The following is a 25,583-nucleotide window of genomic DNA, read 5'->3' as shown; positions in this document are numbered from 1 at the left end:
TCAAGATGAAGCAGGCCTTGTTATTCTTCCTTTTATCAAATATAAATATGCTTCACTGTTCCCATTTTTAGCTATACCTGGAGACAGAACCAAAAATATAAACAAAACCAAACCAAACCAAACCAATTTTTTTTTAAAAACCCACAAAAATCATCTCAAGCTATTTACCTCCATAATAGAGCTGCAGAGACTAAAGTTCCTTACTTTAAATCTTGATGGACCTGAATTCATATAATTCATGTCATCAGAATTCCCTAAATGCCAAAAACTTAAAAAAATATAACTTTTTCTGTGTTGTTAAGCTGGTCAGTACAGTAGATGGTTCAACTAATAGACTGAACTGATGTCAAAATATCTGTAGAGAAGGCCTACATGTTTGATGGGGAGAGGAAAAAAATAATAGGTGCCACCAATTCTTACCTACACAGTCATATCGGCCACTGAGATATTTTAGTTCAAAACCAACATGACATTTGCAATAGTAGCTTCCAAATGTGTTCACACATCTTCGATCATGGGGGCAGACGGCTTTATCCGAGGCACATTCATCAGTATCTAGGATGGAGAACCAGGAGATGTCAGGGATAGCAAGAAAGCACCCTCCCTCCAAAATACTCTCATGCACTCACCCACAGCGCACAACACACACGGGCACACGCAGCTTCTTCATTGGAAAACTCTGATTATTCGGGTACCAACATCATACCCTCCGGGAAGTGTTGTAGATCCCTGAGGCACACTCACTGCCTTTCTATCACCTTGTACATCTTGTTTTAGAGGCATTATCTCACTGTAATGGCATTACTTATATTCACATTTTCTCTCTCTTTAGGCCCCGCCTTTTCTGGGGCAGGGAGTGTATGGCTGGCACTTACTACACAGACATTACATTTTTCTGAAGGAATTATTATTTTTCCAGCTATGGATATTGTATGGCAAACCCAATACACAAACATTTAAATTTTGCATTTTACAAAAGAATCATTTCATTAGCAAGCTCCTCCAAATCCTGCCATATTGTCCCAAGTCACAGAAACGTGGTTTCCTAAGAATGCACCTATACATAAACTGTGGGTCAAGCGGAACGACGTGATGATGCAGCTTCGGCAGACAAGAGGCTTCCTTCCTTTTCTACCATGGAAAGCCACGTCACAGAGGGGCTGACTGCTATGCTGACCAAACCATTACGACTCAGACTTTGCCTTAACTTTCACATGTCAAATCAAACAGATTTGAAACTGTGGTCATTTTGGAACTGTGGTTAAACATGCAGCTTGGTTGGTGCTGGCTTACTGTTCCTCTTGCATTCTTAAAATAATTAACAAATAAGTGTTGGATTGACCAGAATTATTTTTCAGGGATCACTTCTGTGCACGTCATGTTTCCCTTCTAATAAAAATGGTACCCGACAAGTCAAAGAGGTGGGTGACAATTTGGATTCAGTTTGGTCAAGAATTAGCCTTGTCATATAAATCTGATTTTACTGAAGAGTACTAAATCCTGTGAATCGATCTAAACCTTTGACTACTCTCAAAGGACAGAACCAAATTTTTAATTTACACAGATTTTTTTAAAAGTGTTTATCTGAGTTAGGATCTATTTGGCTGAGCTTTCTAAGTCCGGTTTATCAAGTTATGTACATTTAGGGTAAATAAACACCAACCACCTTGACTAAAAATATTTCTATTGTGGTACAGAAGTCAGAATATTAAATCATACTGCTATTTGCTTATTTAAATCAAACGAGATTAAGAACTCTTTCAACATTGTTTCGTTTGACATCCTATATTAATGCTATGTGCTCACTTGGTCTAAGTATTATGTATCTTTAGTGCAATATAGTTAAATACAGCACTATGAGTATATACAATTTGGTAGTTGAAGTAAAAAGTGCAGGGTAAACAGTCAAAACTAAAATTACTTTCATCTTTTTCCACTATGGCATCGGGCAATCCAAAAATTATAGAGAAGCGTTCTTTCTAGCGTCGCAAAGTGTCTGTCTAGAGCACAGGTGGCTATAAACATTGCCTTAGAAATGGACATAAATCTGTCATTTTAGGAGCTTTCAACGTCTAGTCAACAAGCAGGTTGTGATGAATGGAAAAGGAGGAATTCAGTAAAGGGAGAAGTCAGGGGAGGAGATGATTCCGGTTGCTCTACCTATACAAGCTCTTCCATTTGGGGCCAGGCGGAGTCCCGAGGATGGACACAGACAGTGCGGCCCCTCTTCTGTGTCTTTACAGCCATACTGGCAGTTTGTCATGGCACACGTCCGAGAATCTGCAAAAGGAGGCACAGATTAGCCTTTTCCCCACGAAATGATAAAAAGTACTTACAGACCGAGAAATGATCTCTAATCTCTGGGACATGAAATGTAACACGTGGAATGGTATTACAGGATAAGCTTCATCGTCTGAGTCCCAAATGGAGAGCCAAATGGAATCTGGGCAGGGGTGGTGTCTTGGTGGCCCCGTGGTCTATTTTGTTGGCCAATGCATTGCATTTGACTGTCTTTAGGCTGAGCATGCACCACTCAGTTACCAAAGACGGCATCTCTCTCTCTTCCTGTACAAGCTCTAACCACTCCTTTATGTCACCCGGCTGGTCTCTATTATTGGCTGAAATGCAACCTCTGATGTAGATGATTCATCTGAATAAATAGGGGAAAAGAATGCAAATTCTAGCCATCTCTCCATTCATATCTAGCCTCAGTGAGAGTCACCTGAGTCACAAAACCTTGTCTTTTAGGTGCCTGTATTAAAACATGTAGCAGATAAGACTGATCAGCTACCCAAAAGCCATTCCCGTCACTGAGGCTGGAAAACCAGTAACTCGTCTTTTTCCCAGCTTCCCTTGCAGCAACAAGGAGTGGCCATATGACTCAGTTATAGCCAAAGAGATACTAAGATAAGTCTGCTGGAGCTTCTGGAAAGGATGCTGCTGCATGATAAAAGGGACAGGCATAAAAGAGGCGTTTGTGCCTTGGCATCACTCCTTTCCCCTTTGTCTTGCCTACCTTTGATGTGTGTGTGTGTGATATCTGGAGCTCGGGCAGCCATATTGTGACTATGAGGCCACAAGCATGAGCATGAAATCAATACCCTGAGGATGGCAGAGGCTGAGTCCTTGCTGACCTGTTCTGGAACTGCTTGCCTCCAGCTTTTTAAAGATAATTTAGTTGGATTTTTCTGTCACTCTTTGCTAAATAGAACTTATCTCACAAAAATGCATATCCTTAGCAGGGTTCCAGTATGTATGGATCAAAAATGCCTACAACAGGGGAGCACGGTGAATAGCCTGTCTTTATCCACCTGCATCTATAACATGCCAATCACCCCGCTGGATCAAAGAGACTGCAAGGGGCCAGGTGAAATAAAACCAGCATCCAGGAGAGAGATTTAGGGCCACCTGGACACCGTGAGCTATAAACAGGGAGGCACAGGCAACCCTCACATACACAGAAACAGACAAAGAGAGTACAGGGACAGATACTAGGCCACGGTAATGTAACAAACACCGACCGATGGTTATATTTCTAGTTTACTCTTTTTCTCTTTAGTTGTCTTCTTTCAAAATTGATCTTCAAAATTTACCTCATTCTAACTTTCCATTTGGAGAATGGCACTCATTAGGCTTTCTTGGAATGTTTCAGAAACATCCATTAGGACAGATCTTTTGAAAATGTTAAGTGATGACTAGAAACTCCTGGATAGTCATTCCCACGGGGCTGGGGAGTGGGGAGGGTAGGTTCTGGCCAAGTTCTGTTTGGTAGTGCCCACACGGGTGCTGGCTTCATAAGAATTCATTAAGCTACACATTTGTTTCTTGGGGGTTTCTGTTTAATTTATAATAAGGATTTTTTTTAAAAAAAGACTCTTTGAATGCCTGCTTTACCTGTTAAGCACGCTTGCTAATGGAGAATCTAGGTGACCGGTGGTGTGGGGGCACTTTGCCAGGCGGGAGGGGGCAGCAGAAGGATATGCTGGTGGTGGGGCAGTGAGCTGTGTACAAGCCCGGATTTCACAAGCGAGGGAGAGCCCAGGATAGGCTGGGGAGTCCGAGGGACTCTGCAACCACGGGAAGCTGGCAGACGGCGCAGGTTCCCGGTTTGCTGGGGGCTACAGGGCAGAGGAGAGAGAGATGGGGAGGGAGGAGGGCACCGGGGGAGGCAGGGAGGATGGGTTTGCTTTTCAGCTGCAACATAAAACCTGAAAAGCCTTCCTTCGCAATAAATGAATGGATATAGACACTCACCCTCCCACAGGACGTGGGTTCTCTTTATCAGAGAAGGGCTTTTCTTTTCAGGAATGTGAATCGGAATGGATTTCCAAGAGGAGTCACTAATCTTTGAGCGCGGGGCAAGGGGCGTGAGAAAGATAGTTGGTGGGAAGAATGGACGTCCCAAGATGGAATTGAAATTTATCACCTTCCTAAAACAATATGCTTATTTTCTTCAGTATGCTTATTTTCATGAAGAAACCCAATACGTCCATGCATATAGAGAGATATATAATTTATTTTTCTCCTCAGTTAGTCTTTTTATTTAAAAACTAAGTGGCCAGCAGAGGCGAACCCATAGAGACAGAAAGCAGATTAGTGGTTACCAGGGCCTGGGGGGAAGATGAGAGGAGAGCGACTGCTAATGGGGATGGGGTTTCCTTTTGGGGTGATAAAGATGTTCTGGATAGTGGTGATAGTTTGTACAACACTGTGAATGTACGAAATGCCACTGAACTGTACACCTCAAAATGCTCACAATGATGAATTTCACAATGTATGTGTTTCACCACCATTAAAAATAAAATAAGTGCTCAGGCTTCCCTGGCGGTCCAGTGGTTAAGACTCTGCGCTTCCACTGCAGGGGGCGCGGGTTCGATCACTGGTCTCAGAAATCCACAGGCTGCGTGGTGCGGCAAACAAATAAAAATAAAAATAAAAATAAATAACCTAAAGTAAAATAAGCGCTCCAAGATGTTTTAGCCTGGGGTGATGTTAGAGCCTTTGGGGTATTTTCCCCCCAGTTAAGCAAGTCAGCTTTTCCCCAAGCATCAAACGGCAGAAGTCAAGCTTCCGGGTTGACTGAGAGCGGGCTGGCTGCTGAAACTTACTGGAGCACGTGGCATCCGGCATGAGCAAGTGGCCGCTGAGGCAGAAGCACTTGTAGCTACCGTGTGTATTCACACATCTGTGTTGGCACGGCCGGGGTTTTAATCCACACTCATTCACGTCTGCAGGGAGCAGTTAGAAAATGGAGAAAGATGAACTGAATGAGGAAGCGTCCAGACGGGGTTGGGAATGGGGTTGGCTTCCCTGGACCCCACCCGCGCGGGTGAGCACAAGGGGCGGTGACTCGCCTTGTCGCCAACCATCAGGGAAGGGCTGGTGAGGAAGTGGAGCAAACTGGATGGTCACACACCGCCGGAGGGACTGTAAATGGGTACAACCGCTTCCGAAAACTGTTTGGCAGCACCTGCTACAGCTAGATAGAGACATACCCGTGACCCAGCAATTCCACTCCTGCGTGTATGCCCAACAGAAACACGGCTATGTGCTCACCAAAACAACATATGCTAAAATGATCACAGTAGCACTATTCTTAATAGCCCCAAACCGGAAAGAATCCAAGTCTCTCCCAAAAAAGGATGGATAAACAACTTGTATACTCATGCGATAGAATACTATACAGCAAGACTGAACAAACTATTCACTACAAGTACAAGCAACCGTGGATGAACAGACATGATATTGAGTGGGAGAAGCTGGACACAAATGAGTACATTCAAACCAGGCACACGTGAAACAAACAAAACAAATCCAGGCGCAACTGTTCTGTGGCGTAAGAGGTCAACGTATGGTTCCTTGCTGAGGGCTGGGGGCAAGTGATGGAGGGGAGCATGAGGGGTCTTCAGGTAGGCTGTTAAGTTTCTATTTCTTGGTCTGAACACCAGTTACGTAGGTGTTCTTGAAAATTTACTGAGTGTACATTTTTGATAGATGTACAATTTTGTGTGTTTCTTACTTGAATAAAAAGTTAGAAATATATAATTTAGATACTTCTGCCTTTAACGCTGTCCCAGGTGGCCTATGACAGATGCCAACAGCACAACCTCCTCTCAATCATTATTTCGGGCAGCCCCATGAGGGCTAAATGGTCTTGGCTCACACCTTTCCAGAGGGAGCCCTGCCAGGCAGCTATTATTGGTGGTGAGGTCACAGGACAATATTTAATCCCATATAAAGATGCTCAGAGGATGCTGTTAAATAAGAAGGTTGCAAAACTATGTATACAGATCGATGCCAAAATTTCTTAAATAAAAAGCGTAGAAAGACAATGTCTGGGGGAATTCCCTGGCGGTCCAGTGCTTAGGACTCGGTGCTCTCACTGCCAGGGCCTGGGTTCGGTCCCCGGTTGGGGAACTAAGATCCCACAAGCCACGCAGCACAGCCAAAAAAAAAAAAAGCCTAAGAGGCTGTGCTCTACATGTTTATAATGGTTACCTCCTGGTGGTAAGATTGAGGGTGATTTTCTTCTCTGTGCTTTTCAGTGAATACTTAATGTTTAACAAAACATTAAGAATGAATTAGCTTTTTATAAAATAAAAAGTGATACAGAAGGAAAATAAAACTTGAAAAGCAATCATGGGTCTCGTCTTTGGGAATGTGGTCGTGTGGGTGCCTCATGTCTTAACTCCCTCAAGCAAGAAACAGAAAGGAGAAAAGAACCAAATTCCATGTAAGACCAAAATCCAGTGCGGCAACAGGTGAAGTCCAACCTGGAAAATAAAGAAGTGGCGCTTTCGCCTCTGAAAAGACCCTTATGTGGGGATTTTCCGACGCCTTAGCTGGACATTTGAACCCACTTCTCCACTGCTGATTCCCTCTACGCTACCATCTCCTGCATGGACGCTAACTGCTTCAAAAGCAGAAATTTAAAAATACTGATTGGACATGATGGGAAAGCCAGGGCTATCCCATCACTTGGCCCTAACTCAGAGGGGTCTCTTGGAAGAAGCATTTTGGGGAAAGACATCAGTTGACGGTTGAGGCCTGCGGCCATCAGTGGATATAGACGGACTTTGACCAGGCTGCCCCGGGGCAGGGAGGCTGTGCAGGGGAGACGGAAGGTCCCAAATCTGAGCCAACTGGACCACTCCCTCAAAGTGAATATTTTGCTGGGACTTGAAAAGCAGCATGAAAAATACCCTCTCTATTCCAACTCTCTTGAGAAGGTATCTTGGTACAGAATCCAAGACATAGGGAAAAACACGGTTTTCTGGTGTGAAAGCCCTGGTAAGGGACACAGCTGAAGTATTACTTATGAGAGCATGACTCTTGACGCGCTTCCCTCAAGCCACTGGACGCGGTTCGAAGAAGCACCTTAGCGGCACTGGCCGCTATGCTGGCGGTGGGACAGAAGAGGCAGAGTCCTCTCTGAGGCTGCAGGGCTGGCAGCACAAAGAAAGGCTATTTCAGGGTCTGCAGCTAACCTCTGGGCTTGGCAGTGAGGGCTGGGGCGACGGAGTGGAGTGGGTGCCTGCTTGTCTCTGGAACCCCATTCTCCCTTCTAGAATCCTGGCAAGGCTCTTTCTTAAGGGCAGCTGAACTGGATTTGCTGCTCTCTGCTCAACTGCATTACAGAACTAGGGACCCTTTCTTAATTAGTGCAGCCTTCTTGGTGCAAGGGTTCCTCAGCCTCGGCACTGTGGACGTTTGGGGACAGATCATTCCTAGTGGTGGGCGTTCCCCTGTGCACTGTAGGAATCTTTAGCAGCATCCCTGGTCCCCACCCACCAGATGCCAGTAGTAACCCCGCCAAATGTCTTCAGACATTGCCCAATGTCCCCTGGGGTAAGGCTTCCAGGTTTATCAAATAAAAATACAGGATGCCTGGTTAAATATGAATTTTGGAAAAATGACTCATACTTTTTCAGTGTACATATGTCCCATATAATATTTGGAACATACTTACACTATAAAATTATTTGTTGTTTATGTGAAATTGCAATTGAAAATAAAATTTAAATTTAAATCTAATGGGGGATCTGTATTTTATCTGGCAACTCTTCCAGGGGGACAAAATTGCCTACTGTTCTCGATATTATAACCTCCTTAATATCTTCAGATAAACAGCATATGGCAAAAGTCATAAATTGCCTTTTAAGAGATGCCAATTACAGGGACTTCCCTGGTGGCACAGTGAATAAGACTCCGTGCTTCCAATGCAGGGGGCCTGGGTTCAATCCCTGGTCAGGGAACTAGATCCCACATGCATGCCGCAACTAAGAGTTCCCATGCCACAACTAAGGAGCCGGCTAGCTGCAACTAAGGAGCCCTGGAGCCACAACTAAGGAGCCCGCCTGCTGCAACCAAGACCCGGTGCAACCAAATAAATAAATAAATAAATAAAACATTTAAAAATAAATAAATAAAATAAATCAATTACAATAAAAAATATGCATGTCATTCAACCCAACAATTCCATTTTTAGACATTTACCCTACAAAAATACTCAAGGGTGCAAGGATATGCATAGGATGATGTCTGATTTAGCGCTGTTTGTAGTGGCAAAAAATTGGGGACGACTTAAATGATAGTGGTTAAAGTATTTACATAAATGATAAAAGCATTTTCTCTACAGACTAGGATACAGCCATAAAAAGTATGAGACAGCTCTGTGTGCACTGACATGCAAAGATGCCCATGAGAAATATTCATGTCTGTACTATAATAAAAAAGGAACTGCAGAGATAGAGGACAAACTCTTAACTATGGGTAGAGGATGTACTGGGAGCAGACATGCTCACTTTTTAAATAATATCTTGTGCAATGTTGGATTTTTTTAGTAAAAGATATGCATTTCTTCAGTAGCTTAAAATCACAATAAACATGATTGGCTCAGAGGGAAAAAAAAGCCTTTTACCTGGTATCTTAACAAAAGCATCAGAACGACTTTGACATATTTCTAGAAGATATTGATTGAAAAATCTTGTTCTGAAACCACTTTCATTTGAAGATTCGAGTTAGAAACTACAGAATTCTGAGCACCTTACTGTGTTCCAAACCCCGCTGCACTGCCCGATCTGCTTCTGAAAGCTCTGGGGTAGGTCTGTATTACCACCCTGGTCTGTAGTACTGACCTTGACTGCAGGTTTTCCCGGTGTATCCTGGAATGCATCTACATTTGTTCGGTCCCACACACTCACCAAACTTGCATCCAGGTTCACACGTGGCTGTGGAAAGAAAAGGTGTTTGGACCATAAAACAACAGGAATAGTTAGCCCAGTGAAATGCACAGATGTCAAACTCAGGTGCCTTCTGTATGGCAGAGAAATCCACGGCAACATACAGAGGATGATCTGCTTCCTCTCTAGTCTGTTTTCACCTTTAAGATACTGGAAAGCGTTTTGCTTGTGAACTAGACCACTGGCCCCCATCTCCCCACCCCCTTCCACCCCATGAGTACAGGTTGATCATGACTGCTTAGCAGTACCACACCTCCAGTTGTAATAAGGAAAAACAAATCTGACTCCGTATTAGATCTGTTTCTTTTACTTTAACCTTTGCTTTTGCTTCGAGTTACGATTGTTGCCTATAGGGACTTCCCTGGTGGTCCAGTGGTTAAGAATCCACCTTTCAATGCAGGGGACATCGGTTCGATCCCTGGTCGGGGAACTAAGATCCCACATGCCGCAGGGCAACTAAGCGCGTGTGCCACAACTACTGAGCCCGTGCGCTCTGGAGCCCACGCGCCACAACTAGAGAGAAGCCCGCGCCACAACGAAAGATCCTACATGCCGCACCGAAGATACCGCATGCCGCACCGAAGACCCGACGCAGCCAAATAAAAAATGAATTAAAAAAAAAAGAATGTTGCCTATAGCCTGAAATATACAAAATAGCCCATTCTCAAGGCTCTGACCTTAAAGGGTATAACACTTTTCCATTCCTATGGAGATGAAATGTTGCAGAGCGAAGAATAACATTTGTCTTGGAGATTTACAGGAACATCGTGACCTGACCTACGTGGACAGCTGCAAGAACAAAGGATTCCAGCACCAGGAAGTTTGCCACATCCGACCACGCGCCTCCCTCAGATGGCCTTTAAAACGCTTTGCTGAAACCCTTCGAGGAGTTGGGGGCTTTGGGGGGCATGAGACCCTCCTTCTCCTTGCATGGCTCTGCAATAAACCCTTCTCTGCTCCAACCTCTGACGTTTTCGTTTGTTTGGCCTCACTGTGGGTCGGGCACACAAATGTGCATTCGGGAACACAGTGGCACTCAAAGAAAAAGAAAGCCTCCCAGGCCACAGTCAGCCATTTTTGCATGTAAACACATAAGATTTAATGAAAGGAATATGATTTGTGAGCTGGAAGAGACTCCATCTTGGAGCAAGGGCCAAGGTCCCTCTCCTCCTTTCTACTGTTTGCTTCTTTCTTCTCTCCCATATTGTCTCTCCTATTTTTCTTTTGAACGATCAAAATCTTTTTAATGCTGTGTGTTATCAGTCAAAATGAACAACCCACAGAGAGATGTTATCTCCAGCCCCAAGGATGGGAACCACAAGCGTGATGGTGATGGTGATGGTGACGGTGATGGTAGTGGTGATGGTGGTAGTGATGGTGATGGTGATGGTGATGGTAGTGGTGATGGTGGTAGTGATGGTGATGGAAGCATGACAAAGACAGGATTTGTTTTTCTCTTTTATGCACTTCTATATCCAGACACCTGACACAAATTAGGCACTCAGTAAGTATTTGTTGGATGAGTGAAGTGGCGGGAGAAACAACAAGGATGGGATGGGGAACAGCTTGGGTTGGGGGCAAGAAAACACAGTCAGAGATGGTGGAAAGTTTGAGTCCAGCTCATAGGGAAGGGATAGGGAGAAAAAAGCTACAGATACGAAGAAAGGAAAATGCAAAAACCCAAAGACAAGAAGAGGAGAGAGAGAAAAAATAATGAATGAGAGAGAAAGGAGGCATGTAGGGAATCACGGACCCTCGTATTTTCTGGATCTAGTAGGAGCTCCAGAAACAGCCAGCATATGAAAGGATGACTGAGCAACTGCCCAGAAATGCTTGCTTAGTTCTCTGCCCACTGCTTCCCTGGCTCATAGTAGGCCCACCCCTAAGCAAGCTTGCTCCTAAGGACCCCAGCATCTTCCCCTCTGACCCCAGCCCTACTTTTTGCTGTCACCATTCATCTCCCAGCTACCTGGACTCAAAATCTCAGCTGTCTGTATTTTTTCTTGTCCCCAACCCAATCAGTTACAGCATCCTATCTTTCTATCCCTGTTTCTACCGCCAATTCATTCAAAGAACAAATATTTATCTAGCTAATGGGAACCACTTTGCCCACAGATATCTGGGAGATTACACCGCACGCCTCTCTCTCTTCCCCACTTTCCCCACGTCAGCCTGTGACCAGTGGATGCAGGGGTCGAACAGCCTAGCCCCTGGTTTCTGGGCAGGACAAATTCTGTGGTACAATTAACACTCCAGAGCTCCCTGTGGGATCAGGCTGAAGCCAGACTTCTCTCGAAGCCACATCCTTTGCCTCGCTTCTTCCCCTGCTCCCTCACTCCCTTACAGTTTTCTCCTGAGAGCGCCTCTCAATAGAATATCTGTACAAGAATCGCCTGCAGGGCTTCCCTGGTGGCGCAGTGGTTAAGAATCCGCCTGCCAGTGCAGGGGACACGGGTTCGATCTCTGGTCCGGGAAGATCCCACATGCCGCAGAGCAACTAAGCCCGTGCGCCGCAACTACTGAGCCTATGCTCTAGAGCCCGCGAGCCACAACTACTGAAGCCCGCGCGCCTAGAGCCCGTGCTCCACAACAAGAGAGGCCACCGCAACAAGAAGCCCGCACACCGCAACGAAGAGTAGCCCCCGCTCGCCGCAACTAGAGAAAGCCCGCGCACAGCAACGAAGACGGAAGGAAGGAAGGGAGGGAGGGAGGGAGGGAGGGAGGGAGGGAGGAAGGAAGGAAGGAAGGAAGGAAGGAAGGAAGGAAGGAAGGAAGGAAGGAAGGAAAGAAACTAACAAAAAGTTAAAAAAATAAAAATCGCCTTCACACTCTCTGCTCCTAGGAAATCTGATGTCAGACATGACATTAAACTGATATTCCAAAAGCATAGCTCTGATCATGTCACGCTTTGCACAGGAGTCATCAAATAATCTTTGCTGGGTCCTGAATACAGGACAGGTATCGTAACTGTGATCTGGCCTCCATCTTCTTTCGCAGCCTTAGCTTACTCTGTTCCCCAGACCCAGGCGGCACTGTGGTCAAACTAGACTGCCTGCTATTCTCTAGACCTGCCCTGCGCTTTCTGCCCCTTCCTCTCTATGGTGACCCCACACTGGGGGGCCCTTCCCCGAGCCTCCAGTGGTTAATATCCTCCCAACGCTTCAAGGACTACCTTGTATGGCCTCTCCTTCCAGAAGCTTTCACAGATTTCTCCAGCCACATGTGAACTTCTGCTCAACGCTGAAAACTCCACAGAACTTTGGCGGGCTTCTCCCATGAAATTGATGTCTTCATCTTATTAAATAATTAGGTATATATTTTGCTTCAATCCTTGACTTCCATCTACTACCTGATTCTAAGTGCCTTCAGAACAGGGACTTCAATATTCATCTTTGTTTCTCCTGCTGCATTTAATAGTGTTGTGAACATGTTAGATACTTAAATAGTTCTGAATGATAAATAAAGTAATAAGTGTAGAACTTTTAACAGGGAAACATTTCATGGCTTGGAATGGATCATAAGTGAGAGAAAGTAGGGGAAAAAATGCTTCCCAGCAAAATTCTTCTACTTTTGGAGACAAACGAGATGGAATTTGATTTCCAGGGTCTATTTTCTTATGGTTATGTTCTTGGAGATGCAGCTTTATGTCTAGATGTTAGAAAAATAAATCTTTTATTTTTCTAAGCCCTGAAGACCTCTGATTGCTCCCTGGAAATTTATTTTCAGTGTTGTCCAGACAGGAAAGCCCAGGATAAATGCCAAATAGAAGACAGGAGAAGTGGTGAATATTAATACCCTTGCTGCTATAAGGTCAACACTCCAGAAAGATGTTTTCAATTTACAGTAACTTTGGATCTGTGATTTGACCAGCCAATTCACAGCACAGGGAAATTCCGTTTACGTCTAAAATGGCCTGAGATTTAAGTGTCCTTTAGATAAAGAACACTCTCTTGTTTAATTTTCTCGCAAACTCCTCTATCTGCAGCTTTTCACTGGGGATCTGTTCACGGACAACTCTTTATCCCATATCTCGCTAAGTGACCAACATGTGAAGGTTAATAATACTGAGTGGAGCGGACCCTGCCCTGGGAGCAGATTTAAGCAGGGCAGAGGCCAAGATCTAGAAAGCCCTGGCACCGAGGCAGGGCCTCTGAAGGAATGAAGGGTGATTAGACAATGGAGATGACGGCCTGGGCTGACTATGACCTCACAGGCTAGGGTGTGGCCCTGCCTGTGCGGGCAGGTTGACATGCGTTCCCGTCTCATTACCACGCAGGCCACACTGGCTGAGAAATCAGAGCCCTGGCAATCAGGGACTAACCATCCTGTTATTCGGTGCTTCAAGGAGCATATGACTTTACCATCAAGAAGGACCATGCCAACTGGATATAATACAATACAGATTTTAGATATAAAAATCATTGCAATTGACTATGTGAACATTAGACTGGGGCAGCGGGAGGGCTGACCAGATCTTCAGCTTGCCGAACGTGCACAGGGAGCATTCTGCTGGAAACCCCTTTAGCATCTTGCTTTCAATTCTTTCATGCCTATGGTATTATACTGTCCACAAAAGCACTGAGAGTGTGACTGGCTGTGTGTACCGTGGCCAAGCTGCTCTGATCTAGTTACAGAATAGCCCTTCCAGAAAGCCAAAGCTCCCCCTCATTTATTCACCAGAGACACGCAAGTTTATGGCAGTAAAAGGTTCGTGCGACTGTAAGAGAGATTCCAAATCGGGCATCCCACGTGGTTTTTGACCCTTTCCACCTGACTGACTTCAAAGAAAAATGTGTCATGTTGTGCCTAGAAAAAGAATAAAGCAACACTGAATTCCCCCGTCACCTGCTGCTTTGAGGGACAGAAGTCTGCAACGAGAGTTCTGGGTCCTTTCTGGATCAAGGGGAACTTATGAGGCATTTTCTACGTGTGTCGGGGAATGAGCTCAGCCTTTGATGCATACACTCCTTACCTCTGAAGTAGGTATTCAGCTCTCCATGCTGCAGAGGAGGAAATGCAGCCTCAGCGAGCTTATCTACCTCGCCCAAGGTCACCCACATCATTCGGGTTCTCAAGTCAACGCCCTTGATCATGACACAATACATCCAATCAGTGTGAGGACCACCCTTTTCAACCGACAAGGTCCCAGGGGAATGTTCTAACTTTCTTTCTCTAGGCAAACAGTGATGAGCTTCAAACATTTTTTCTAGTATCTTCATACTCTTGTCAGATCCTCATAAGGAAACTGTGACAGTGGGAGGTTTTACATAACATCAAGCGTGTGAGAGAGAGATCCATGTCCTCCAACGTTTCATGGATTTCAGACATGATCAAGTTCTGCCCTCACCGATGGTCTATCCAGATATTTTTGAACCAGCTAAAGAGGAGGAGGTTGGGGCAGGGAAAGAGCAGCAAAAAGAAGGTAGCATTGTTATTCTAAAAAATAGCTAACATTTTTGTGCTTTACAGTTTATAATCCAATATGATCCACACCAGTGCCTGAAGCATATGGGACATGCAGTCGTGTGTTCATCCCATTTAACAGATAAAGGATCCGGGTTCAGGCCTATGCCACCTACTAGGTACACAGGGACCCTGAGACCAGACTCCTGTGCTGAAGGAATGCACACTTGGTCAGACAGTCAGCTAGGAGGAACGCAGATGTGATTCTTCTACACTGCGAGTGTCGATTACTATAGAAAGTTACATAAAAAACAATGCGACACAAAACTCTGTGCTCAGCCCTAGCCTCCCCAGCTCTCTTGAAATTATCAAAGGCCTCTCTCGGAGTTCCTTACACGTGGACTGAGAAACAACGTCCAAGGCAAATTATGGTACCTTAGTTTGAAATCTACACAAGAGAACCATGCATATTTTGCGTGTATGCATGGATCCCTTGAAACCATCCAGAAACTGGCACAAAAGACTTAAAAAATGTGAGTAACCAAACTGTAAAGTAAATGGCTAACCTTCTTGTTTGTGGTGATTCATGATCAAAAAGTGAATTTCATAAGAAATCAGTTGGAAAAATTATAATTAGAAGGAGGGATTTACTGACCTATTTATGCCCAACTCAGTTTCTCTAGATTAAAACAAAAATAGTAACAAACAACCCAGCCCCGTACTCACTAAGATAGCAGCAGAAATCATTGACGAGACGGCGCTCCTGAAACAAATCATGTCGAGGGTGACGGCGTCAGCCATATTTTGAATGGGAAGAGATCTCACAGGAACCGGACCTTGGGTGTTGGCAGTTACCATGTCCCTCCCTCTAGGGAAGCCACTGGCAATCTGGTGACAGCTGACGGTGCCACAGATGAAAACCGAAGGACCCAGGCCTACTACCTGAGCACAGGGCGGTCTGAGTTTTTACAGAATTACCTTCACAGACTCCCTTGCTGCTCCTTCTCCAGCCATAGCAGCAAGCCAGTTTGGTTCCATAGCGACAGACCCCGGGCTGGAGTGGCGATGCCGACAGCCCGCGACCCCTTGGACTGCGGAGAAAGAGCCACATGTTAGTACTGAGAAAACGGGAAGGGCCACAGAGACTGCCCTGCTACTGTAGGTACAGGAGACGTGACGATTACCTGCTCAGTTTCCATAAACCTGCTACAAGCGCGAGGTCAGATTTTGAAAACCTGGATTCTGGGGTGCCAGCCTCTGCTACCGCCTCTTGCCAGCCTTCCCCAGTAATTAGCGTCATCCGTTTCCTTCTTCGCCAGGGTTCGAAGAATTGGGTTACATAATCTACAAAACTAGGACACACAAAAGCGGCCACAAACGTCTGTTTCTGAACCTTGTAGAGGGCCAATTTTCAAATCTGCGCTGTACAGACACAGCGGCTACCCAGGTCTGTTTCCACCTCAGGGCCAAGTGTGCTGACGTGACTCCCTGGCCCCATGGCTTTGTCCCAGAAAAGAGCGCTGCACTTCTACCCCACTGGCCACCTGGGGACCACTGAACAAACTGGACTCTCGATACACTATAGACGGTTAAAGCTGGGAAGGCTCCAGAGATCTTTCATCGAGGCCCTCTCATGTCACAGATGAGGAAACTCCAGCCCACCGGAGCAGTCACAGCCCCAGCAGAACCGCGTCGGGAATTCCAGCCCAAGGCGCCTTCTCATTCCTGGAAACACAATTCACTCAACTCTTCAACCACAGAGCAGGGGTTGGCAAACGTTTTCCATACTGGGTCGGATGGTAAACAGTTTTAGGTTTTCTGGGCCATAGGGTCTTTATCCAAATGCAAAAGCAGCCACAGGCCACAGTAAATAGATGGGTATGGCTGTGTTCAATAAAACTTTACTTATGGACACTGACATTTGAAATTCATATACTTTTCACGTGTCGTGTCATGCAATAAAATTCTTTTGGTTTACCTTTAACCATTTAAAAAGGTAGAAACCATTCTTAGCTCAAGGGTCACATAGAAACAGAGGGCCACCCAGCCTTGGCCTGGGGGCTGCAGTTTGCCAACCTTGATCTAGAGGCCAGAGAGAGCGGCCCCGCCCCGAAGCACCATGGCGGAAGCTCCGTGTTCACCCATTATTCACTGGTCTGGGATTGGACGGGGTTGCTAACAGATTCTGGAAGAAAAGACTTAAGTTGTATGTTTTGTGGATGGCTGGGGTTGTTTCCTCATGCATATTAAATACACTGTAAAACATATGCCTATTAAATACCTGGGCACTTTAACAGACAAGGAATGCGCTTTCACCATGTGCTTTCTGCTGCACGACTGAATTCTATGCAAGTTAATAATACCTTAGTCAAGGTCAGGAAGTTAAGCAACCCTGCAGCTTTCCCCTGTGGTCTGCTTCTCCCACCAACTTGGTTATTCAGGGAAGAGCTGCAAACATATGGTCTGGGACGTTTCATTAACTGAGGACACCAAATGCAAGGACGATTTTACTAGTGACTTTTTCTTGAAGGGGACTTTTTTTTCACCCTCTAAAGGAATTCATTTGGGAGACTTATAAGTCAACCACTCGATCATTCAGAACAGGGTTTTTCAACCTCTACATGACTGATATTTGGGGCCAGATGAATCTTTGTTGTTGGAGGCTGTGCTGTGCATTGGAGGACATTCAGCAGCAACCCTGGCCTCTATCTGTAGAGTCAGTAGCAGCCAGCCCTGCAACTGTGTCAGCCAAAAACGTCTCTGGACATTGTCAAATGTCCCCTGGGCTGGGGGGCAAAACTGTACCCTGTTAAGTACCACTGCATTCAAATGAAACATTTATTGAGCACTTGCTATATTCCAAGCACTGTCTTAGGCACATAGAGTGATTAAAAAGACCCGACCTTTGCTCTCTTAAGTTCATAGTCTATTGTAAACAGATGTATTAGAGTATAGGGCAGCATGGTAAGTATCATTACATTGCTCTCAGAAAGAGTTTTGACTGAGAAATAATAGAGCCATCTGTCATAATCTAATCTGGATATTACTAACAATTCTGCAAGGGATACCATAATCTTGACCCAGTCTGCACATAACTGACAATTCCCAAACAAGAAACTGTGGACAAATGAACATCAAGTGCGTGGAGTGAATAAGTGCTAGTTCAAACACACTGATGTACTTAAGAATCTTTTTTTAGCATTTAAAAAATTGAGTTAGAATTCACGTAACATAAAAGGCACCATTTCCAGTGGTTTTTAATATATTCATTGTGTTATGCAACCATCACCACCATCCAATTCCAGAACATTTCCATCACTCCAAAAAGAAACCCCATACCTAACAGCAGTTAGTTCCCAATTCTCCCCTCCCTCCATCCCCTGGCAACCACAAATCTACTTTTTGTCTCTGGATTTGCCTATTCTGGACATTTCATATAGACGTAATCATATACTATATGGTCTTTTTGTGTCTGGCTTTTTTCATTTAGCATGTTTTCAAGGTTCATTCATCTTGTGGCACATAAAAGTACTTTGTTCCTTTCTATTGCTGGATAATATTCTATGGTATGAACAGAACACATTTGTTTATCCATTCATCAGCTGATGGACATTTGGGATGTTTCTACATTTTGGCTACTTTGAATAATGCTGCTATGAACAACTGTGTACTAGTTCCTGTATGAACATATGCTTTCATTCCTCTTGGGTATATACCTAGGAGTGAAATTGCTGGGTCAAAGGGTAACTCTACGTTTAACTTTTTGAGGAACTGCCACACTGTTTTCCAAGATGGCTGCATCATTTTACATTCCCACCAGCGATGTATGAGGGTTCCAATTTCTCCACATTCTCACCACCACTTGTTATTGCCCATTTTTTAATTACAGCCATTCTAGTGGTTGAGAAGTAGTATCTCATTGTGGTTTGATTTGCATTTCCTTGATGGCCAATGATGTTAAGCATCTTTTATGTGTTTATTGGCCTTTTGTGTATCTTCTTTGGAGAAAGGTCTATTCAGGTCCTTTGCCCATTTTCCAATTGGGTTATTTGTCTTGATGTCCTTAAGATTTGAACACAAAGATCGAAACTAGTCAGTAGAATGAGCTATCCCCATATCCTGGTGAATAGGTAATGTAACTTTATCTCACCCTGTGAACAAAATCTTCCACCTAGATCCTCAGAGAGTCAGTTTCTTGACCATACATGCTTGTAATAAACCTCGACAAAGTGCCCACATCTCTTTCCTCTTCCTTTAACAACATGGAGCTGATGTTTGGGGAGCAGAGTGGAGGGAGAAACTAACTTTGCCTGAAAAAGAGGAGGAAGATGTCACAGGGGAGGCGACATTTCAGGTGGATTTAAAAGAAAACATGATAAACAGGAAGGCTATATGGGGGGAAATTCTGCCTATGGGAATTTAATTCCATATTTTTATAAGGAACGTGGGATTCATTTAATTAGATTTCAATCTAACAACAAAACCACAGAGATCACTTGCCAACTTCTTTTTTTTTAACTTTTATTTTATATTGGAGTACAGTTGATTTACAATGTTGTGTTAGTTTCAGGTGTACAGCAAAGTGATTCAGTTATAAATATACATATATCCATTCTTTTTCAGATTCTTTTCCCAGTTAGGTTATTACAGAGTATTCAGTAGAGTTCCCTGTGCTATACAGTAGGTCCTTGGTGGTTATCTATTTTAAATACAGTAGTGTGTATATGTTAATCCCAACCTCCTAATTTATTCCTCCCCACTACCTTTCCCCTTTTCCCACTGTTCCTCTTCTTGACTGCAGGTTTGCAAGCAATAAGCTCTCCAGCTCCAATAGGAAGGGCCTTACCTATTTCCTGATGCCAAAAAACCCAGCTTCATCCTCAACAGGAGACACCAAGAACATGAGGAGTCGGGGGCCTATAAGCTGGAGCATAGACGGTGGTATGTGTTTGGAGCAGGGGAGTGGGAAGGGAAGCAGAGAAAACAGTGGGAGGGAGAAGGAGCAGGAGATAAACAAGGGCCAGAAAGGAAAGGCCTGCATCCATGTGAAATATTTTGTCCATCATGAAGGCGCCGGAGACTTATACAACGATTTCAAGCAGTTGGATATATCGAGGATTTTGCAAAACACAAAGCAGCCTCCACAGAGGTGGGGTGGACTCAATAAGAGCCAACAAGATTATTGAAAAATTACACCAAAAGCAAAGGCAACAAAAGTAAACAAGTGGGACTATACCAAACTAAAAAGCTCTGCACAGCAAAGGAACAAAATGAAAAGGCAACCTACCGAATCGAAGAAAATATTTTCAAATCATGTATCTGATAAGGGGCTAATATCCAAAATATAAAAGGAACTCAAACAACTCATTAGCAAAAAAAACCAAACAATCTGATTTAGAAATGGGTAGAAAATCTGAAGAGACATTTTTTCAAAGGAAGACGTATAGATGGCCAGCAAGCACATGAAAAGATGCTCAACATCAGCTAATACTCCGGGAAATGCACACCAAAACCACAGTGAGATAACACCTTACACCTGCCAAAATGGCTACCATTCAAAAGACAACAAATAACAATGGTTGGCGAGGATGTGGAGGAAAGGGAACCCTTGTGCACTGTTGGTGGCAATGTAAATTGGTACAACCACTATGGCAAACAGTATGAAGGGTCCTCAAAAATTTTTTTAAAAAAAACTACCATACAATCTAGCAGTTCCACTTCTGGGTATTTATCCAAAGAAAATGAAACACTAACTCAAAAAGATATATGCACCCCTATGTTCACTGCAGCATTATTTACAATAGCCAAGATATGGAAACAACCTAAGTGTCCATCAATGAATGACGGATAAAGTGGTATGTGTACACAATGGAATATTATTCAGCCATAAAAAAGAATGAAATCTTGCCATTTTCAACAACATGGATGGACCTTGAGGGCATTATGCTACGTGAAAGACAAATATTGTATGACCTCACTTATACGTGGAAAATAAAAAATAAACAACAAAAAAACCACCCCAAGCTCAAAGATACAGAGAGGAGATTGGTGATTGCTGGCAGGGGCCACAAAACAGGTGAAGGCGGTCAAAAGGTACAAACTTCCAGTTACACACTAAATTAAGTCCTGGGGATGTAATGTACAGCATGATGACTATAGTTAATAATACTGTACTGCATATATGAAAGTTGCTAAGACAGTAAATCTTAAAAGTTCACATCACAAGAAAAAAATTCTGTAACTACATATGGTGACAGATGTTAACTAGACTTATTGTAGTGATCATTTTGCAACGTATACAAATATCGAATCACTGTGCTGTACATCTGAAACATAATGTTTTATGTCAATTATACCTCAAAAAAATTACTGAAACTGTTAGATGTGAAATTACAAAGAATCAAATTGAAATTTGTTGAAATGTGATTTTTTAAAAAGCTTACTTAGAAACTTTGGTGAAAAAGCCCAGGGTCCCCTGTACAAGTGGCCAAACCCATTTCATATGCACTTGTCAAAGTCAATTACTTTTGATTGTGGAGAATACTGCCTGGGGTTAACTAACAGGAGAAAGTTACCAGAAGGTGAAATTCATACACTGTTTGTACATTACCACAACTCTCCAGAGAAATCCTCTTTCTCGAGTTTTACTGCTTTCACATGCTTGCCTTTAGGCGAAAAGGTGAAACTGAGAAATGTGAGGTGTATTGATTTCTCCCAAGCCATCATTTTTGACACTGTACAAAGTATCACTTGTAAAGTTCTCCAAAATGTTAATGACTAACACTTGAGCCATCAAAAACTTGTTAATAAAGTCAGATTTCTCATCCACTGTAAGGAAATTCCTTCCCCAGTCACAAATGCATTTTAATATTACAGCTCTGTTGGAAGATATCAGAAATCTGTCATGAAATCTAGCCTTATTCTCATTTGTTTAAGAAATGGGAACAACAGTTAAGACTCATCTCACGATTGAGAACGATAAAATGGATTCTGATATTCAGGCAACTACACAAATCAGAAAACACCAGTTCGGCCTCCAGCTGCTCTGTGGATGCAGTGACATGTTCTGTGCATATTTCCTAAAGGAGAGCAAGCAGCTTGAACACTGCAGGAAAAACCGTCAGAGAACCATGTGAGTCCATAAATGAGCAACATGCCTTTTAATTAATGGGTGTGCCGTCCATGTATTCACCCAGTTTTGAGAGACAGCTTCAAAGGGACAGGCACAAATGGGATTTTACTGGTTTAATCATCAAATTCTACATCTGGTCAGGAAAATGGGAAAACAGTTTAAAAGAGGGAAATCACTAGTGGATAGAATGGCTACTAATTACTTGCTGATTCGTGGATGCTGGAGGAAATTGATTTATTACACCAAGAATCCAGTTCTGCATTCTATGCTTGCTAGTTTTTTTTTTTAAATTTACATATGCAGCTATTTAAAATTATGGGTAAAAAGAAGATTAATTATTAAAAATGTTTCTAAGTTGAAATGATATTATTGAGGGGAATAAAGAATCCAGCACAGGCAAGTACGATATTGACAATAACAGTAGGACACACTATCTTATAAAATCTTTTAAAAAAAACTGCTAAAAAAGCTTTAACTTTTTGTTTCTGCATAGCTCTCAAATGACATTGGAAGTTAATGTTAGCAAGTAATTCAGATCACTTTCCCAGCATCGTCTCCTTCTACCTGCCTTTTGCCCTAATTCCATGCCCAATCACTAACTTTCCCGTCACTAATTCAACTACTCCTTTACTTTAATATCTAGTTGTGAGCATTCTGGATAAAGGACACAAACCGTTAGGTTAAACTATATGAAACTACCATTTTATAAGTTAAAAATGGCCAAATATCTGTAATACCACATGTTGCAATTTAACGATCACGGAAGAGAAGGTTAAGTGCTCCTTAAATCCACTCCTGTGTCTCCTGGGCACAAAGCTACACTATACTTCCCAGCCATCCTGTCGGTTAGGTGGGGTCACATGACTGGTTTTGGCCAACGAAATGTGGGTACACCATCTCCAACCCTGCGCACAAAGCCTCCCATGGGATCCCTGACTCCTTTTCCATCAGCCCACTGAATAAAGACGGCTCTGCGCACCGGCAAAATATGGCGCCTCAAGATGGATGGTGCCTTGTCCCATGTGCAAGCACGTAGCAGATTCTCTCAAACATGCATTGGACTTGGAGGCAGGCCAAGAAATAAACTTCTACTGTGTTCAGCCACTATGATTTTGAGATGGTTTAATGCATAAGTTAGCCCACCCTGATCAAGAGAGTAATATTCCAAGGCCATTTCTTTTCCTAAAGTCTAGTACACATGATTTTTTCCTCATGTGTGAATCCATTCAAACAAAAACTTATAAAGCTATCGATATGAATTGCATTTGCTTCCATATTTAGTGAAGCATGTGTTTTTTTTTTTTTTTTTTTTTTAGCATGTGTTTTTTTAATGTACAGAATTGGAGCAGTGCATTCTGGGATATCAAGGTTGCATGGTTAAGGCACAGTATCAATCACCTGAATTTAAGAGATGTCTGAGTAGAATGAGCTTATATGCATTGGGCTGGATTGAACCAACACCACGGAACCTGATAAACCTGCGGTAATCAATAAAAGGAGTCTATAAACCTGGAAAGAGAATTCTTGGTCTTGGACTGAAATGATCCCACCAACATTCTCTGCCACCGTGGGAGGTATGGCTGGGCTAGACAGCTGCTTGCCCACGCGTGCTTGCTCTCTCTCTCTCTGATCTCTCTTCCTAAACAACATTGGACATACTGAAGGCTCAGGGCACCCAGTACTGAGGCAGGGAAGTGGCAGTTTAGGTGAGCAAGTCTCTGTGGGGAGGAGGCCCTGAGCCATGGGAGTCTGATCTAAATGCTGAATTGCCCAGAGTTCCTTTAACACATTATACAGCTTGCTGTCTACATTGATCAAATTAATCACAAATCGCTGTCTCCACAGCTGAAGTTAATTTAAAAACATTCCAGGGATTGTGTAAGCAGTATAGTATTTCTTCATGGGATTCCTTATTTTCTGCAAAAATATACTGTGCCAGAATTCTTAGTATGCTTGCTTATGGTCAGGTTCCAGGAAACTTTCTGATATTCTCCAAGACAAATTGGGAAGTTAAAACTTTCTTGCTGATGTTTAAATACATTTAAATATTGCCAAATGAAATAAAAAATTTTCTAAATACGGACAACAAGGGCCAGCCATAAGTGATTTGTTTTTGTTTTCTCTTGTTTTCATCATGGCTCCCAGTGTGGCAAGTCCATAGTGCCCAACCAGTTCAGATTAATTCTGGGTTCCCATCCACCGTCGAGATACAGAGTCCAAGTCCAGCAGCCCCAGGGATGCCCCAAGGCATCTCGCTTTCCTGGATGTGCAGGGATTTGAGAGCCCAGTCAAATGCCCAAACTATCCAGTGTGTACCAGTGTGTGTTGATGCATCTGCAAATTTCCCATGCCATGAGTAGGCAAAACTTGGAACTTTCCAGTGTTTCCCCTATTTCTCTCACTTATCTTCCAAGCTCAGAGTTAGGTAGAAATTGGGAATGGGGCGTGTCTCAGCTTTGGCTCCCCCAGAAGCAGACCATGAGACAAGGATTTGAGTGCAGTGGTTTATTTATGAGGTGAAGAGAATGTCCATGAGGGATTGGGGAAATGAGACGAGGAAGGGAAGGTTGTCAATAAAGCAAGGGTTATCCAGACAGTTACATTTATTTTCCATCACATTCATTCGTTCATTCATAGTGAGCATGAAGGAGAATAATATAAGATGGAGTTAGAGAAATAGGCAAACGCTAGATCAACCAAGGCCTTTGATACCATTTAAACTAGAGGACTTCCCTGGTGGCGCAGTGGTTAAGAATCCGCCTGCCAATGCAGAGGACACAGGTTCGAGCCCTGGTCCAGGAAGATCCCACATGCCGCGGAGCAACTAAGCCCGTGCGCCACAACTACTGAGCCTGTACTCTAGAGCCCGCGAGCCACAACTACTGAGCCTGTGTGCCTGGAGCCCGTGCTCCTCAACAAAAGAAGCCACCGCAATGAGAAGCCTGCACACCGGAAGGAAGAGTAGTCCCCGCTCACCCCAACTAGAGAGAAAGCCCGCGCGTAACAACGAAGACACAACACAGCCAAAAATAAATAAATAAATTTATTTAAAAAAAAAAAACAGAACGGATTTTATTCTTAATCCAATGGGGAGTCACTGGAAGGTTTTAAGGAGAGGGCTGACATGATCTGACTTAAATATTAAGAGGAACACTGTGAGACATGGACTAGAGCGGACAAAAGAAGCAGCAAAGGGAAGCTACTGTGGGGATTCAGGTGAGAGATGACGGTGATGTGGCTGGGCGGTGGCAGGCAGGAGGGAGAGAAGATGGGTTTGAGACATGGTCCAGAGTAGGACGTAGCACCAGATTGCATACAAGTGGGGACGAAGAGTGAGTTGTCAGGAATGATGCCCAGGTTTTTGGCTCGAACCAGTTTAGACACTGTTTGCTCTGGAATAGGCGGAATGTGGGCAGCTGAGGCCTCCTGCCCACAGCCATGTGAGTATGCCATCTTGAAAGCAGATCCTCCAGTTGGAGTCACGCATTTGGATGGCTGCAGCCTTGACCAACAACTCGATTATAACCTTGTGAAAAACCCCGAGCCCCATCCAGCTAAACCGCTCCTGAATTCCTGGCTCACAGAAAGTGTGAGATAATAAGCATTGTTTTAGACCACTAAGCTTTGTAGTATTGTAGTATCAATACAATTTGTAGTATCAATATTTTGTTAAATAGCAATCGATAACTATAATACATGTGGTACCCAGAAATCAAACAAAGGGAATACTCAAAGAGCAAGGTGATGATCTTTATAAAGGTATTTGCTGCTTTGGTATTTTGATTTTTAATTTTGCATTTGTATTC

At 43.6% G+C, this 25,583-nt stretch overlaps 1 protein-coding gene across 2 annotated transcripts in view; it reads right to left on the bottom strand.

Annotated features, from left to right (window-relative positions):
- Positions 1 to 25,583, bottom strand: part of EGFL6 (EGF like domain multiple 6) — a 294,169-nt gene that overhangs the window by 27,685 nt on the left and 240,901 nt on the right. For both annotated transcript variants that reach the window (XM_036839972.1, XM_036839973.1), the window contains 5 exons: positions 15,624 to 15,736; positions 9,138 to 9,230; positions 5,109 to 5,228; positions 2,161 to 2,280; positions 421 to 555 (listed from right to left, as the gene is read on the bottom strand). In XM_036839972.1, the coding sequence (XP_036695867.1) occupies positions 421 to 555; positions 2,161 to 2,280; positions 5,109 to 5,228; positions 9,138 to 9,230; positions 15,624 to 15,736 (581 nt within the window). The remainder of the gene's footprint in view (positions 1 to 420; positions 556 to 2,160; positions 2,281 to 5,108; positions 5,229 to 9,137; positions 9,231 to 15,623; positions 15,737 to 25,583) is intronic.

Source organism: Balaenoptera musculus, chromosome X, assembly GCF_009873245.2.
Source record: "Balaenoptera musculus isolate JJ_BM4_2016_0621 chromosome X, mBalMus1.pri.v3, whole genome shotgun sequence".
NCBI classification, from domain to species: domain Eukaryota; kingdom Metazoa; phylum Chordata; class Mammalia; order Artiodactyla; family Balaenopteridae; genus Balaenoptera; species Balaenoptera musculus.
This window is presented reverse-complemented; position numbering and strand designations above follow the sequence as displayed.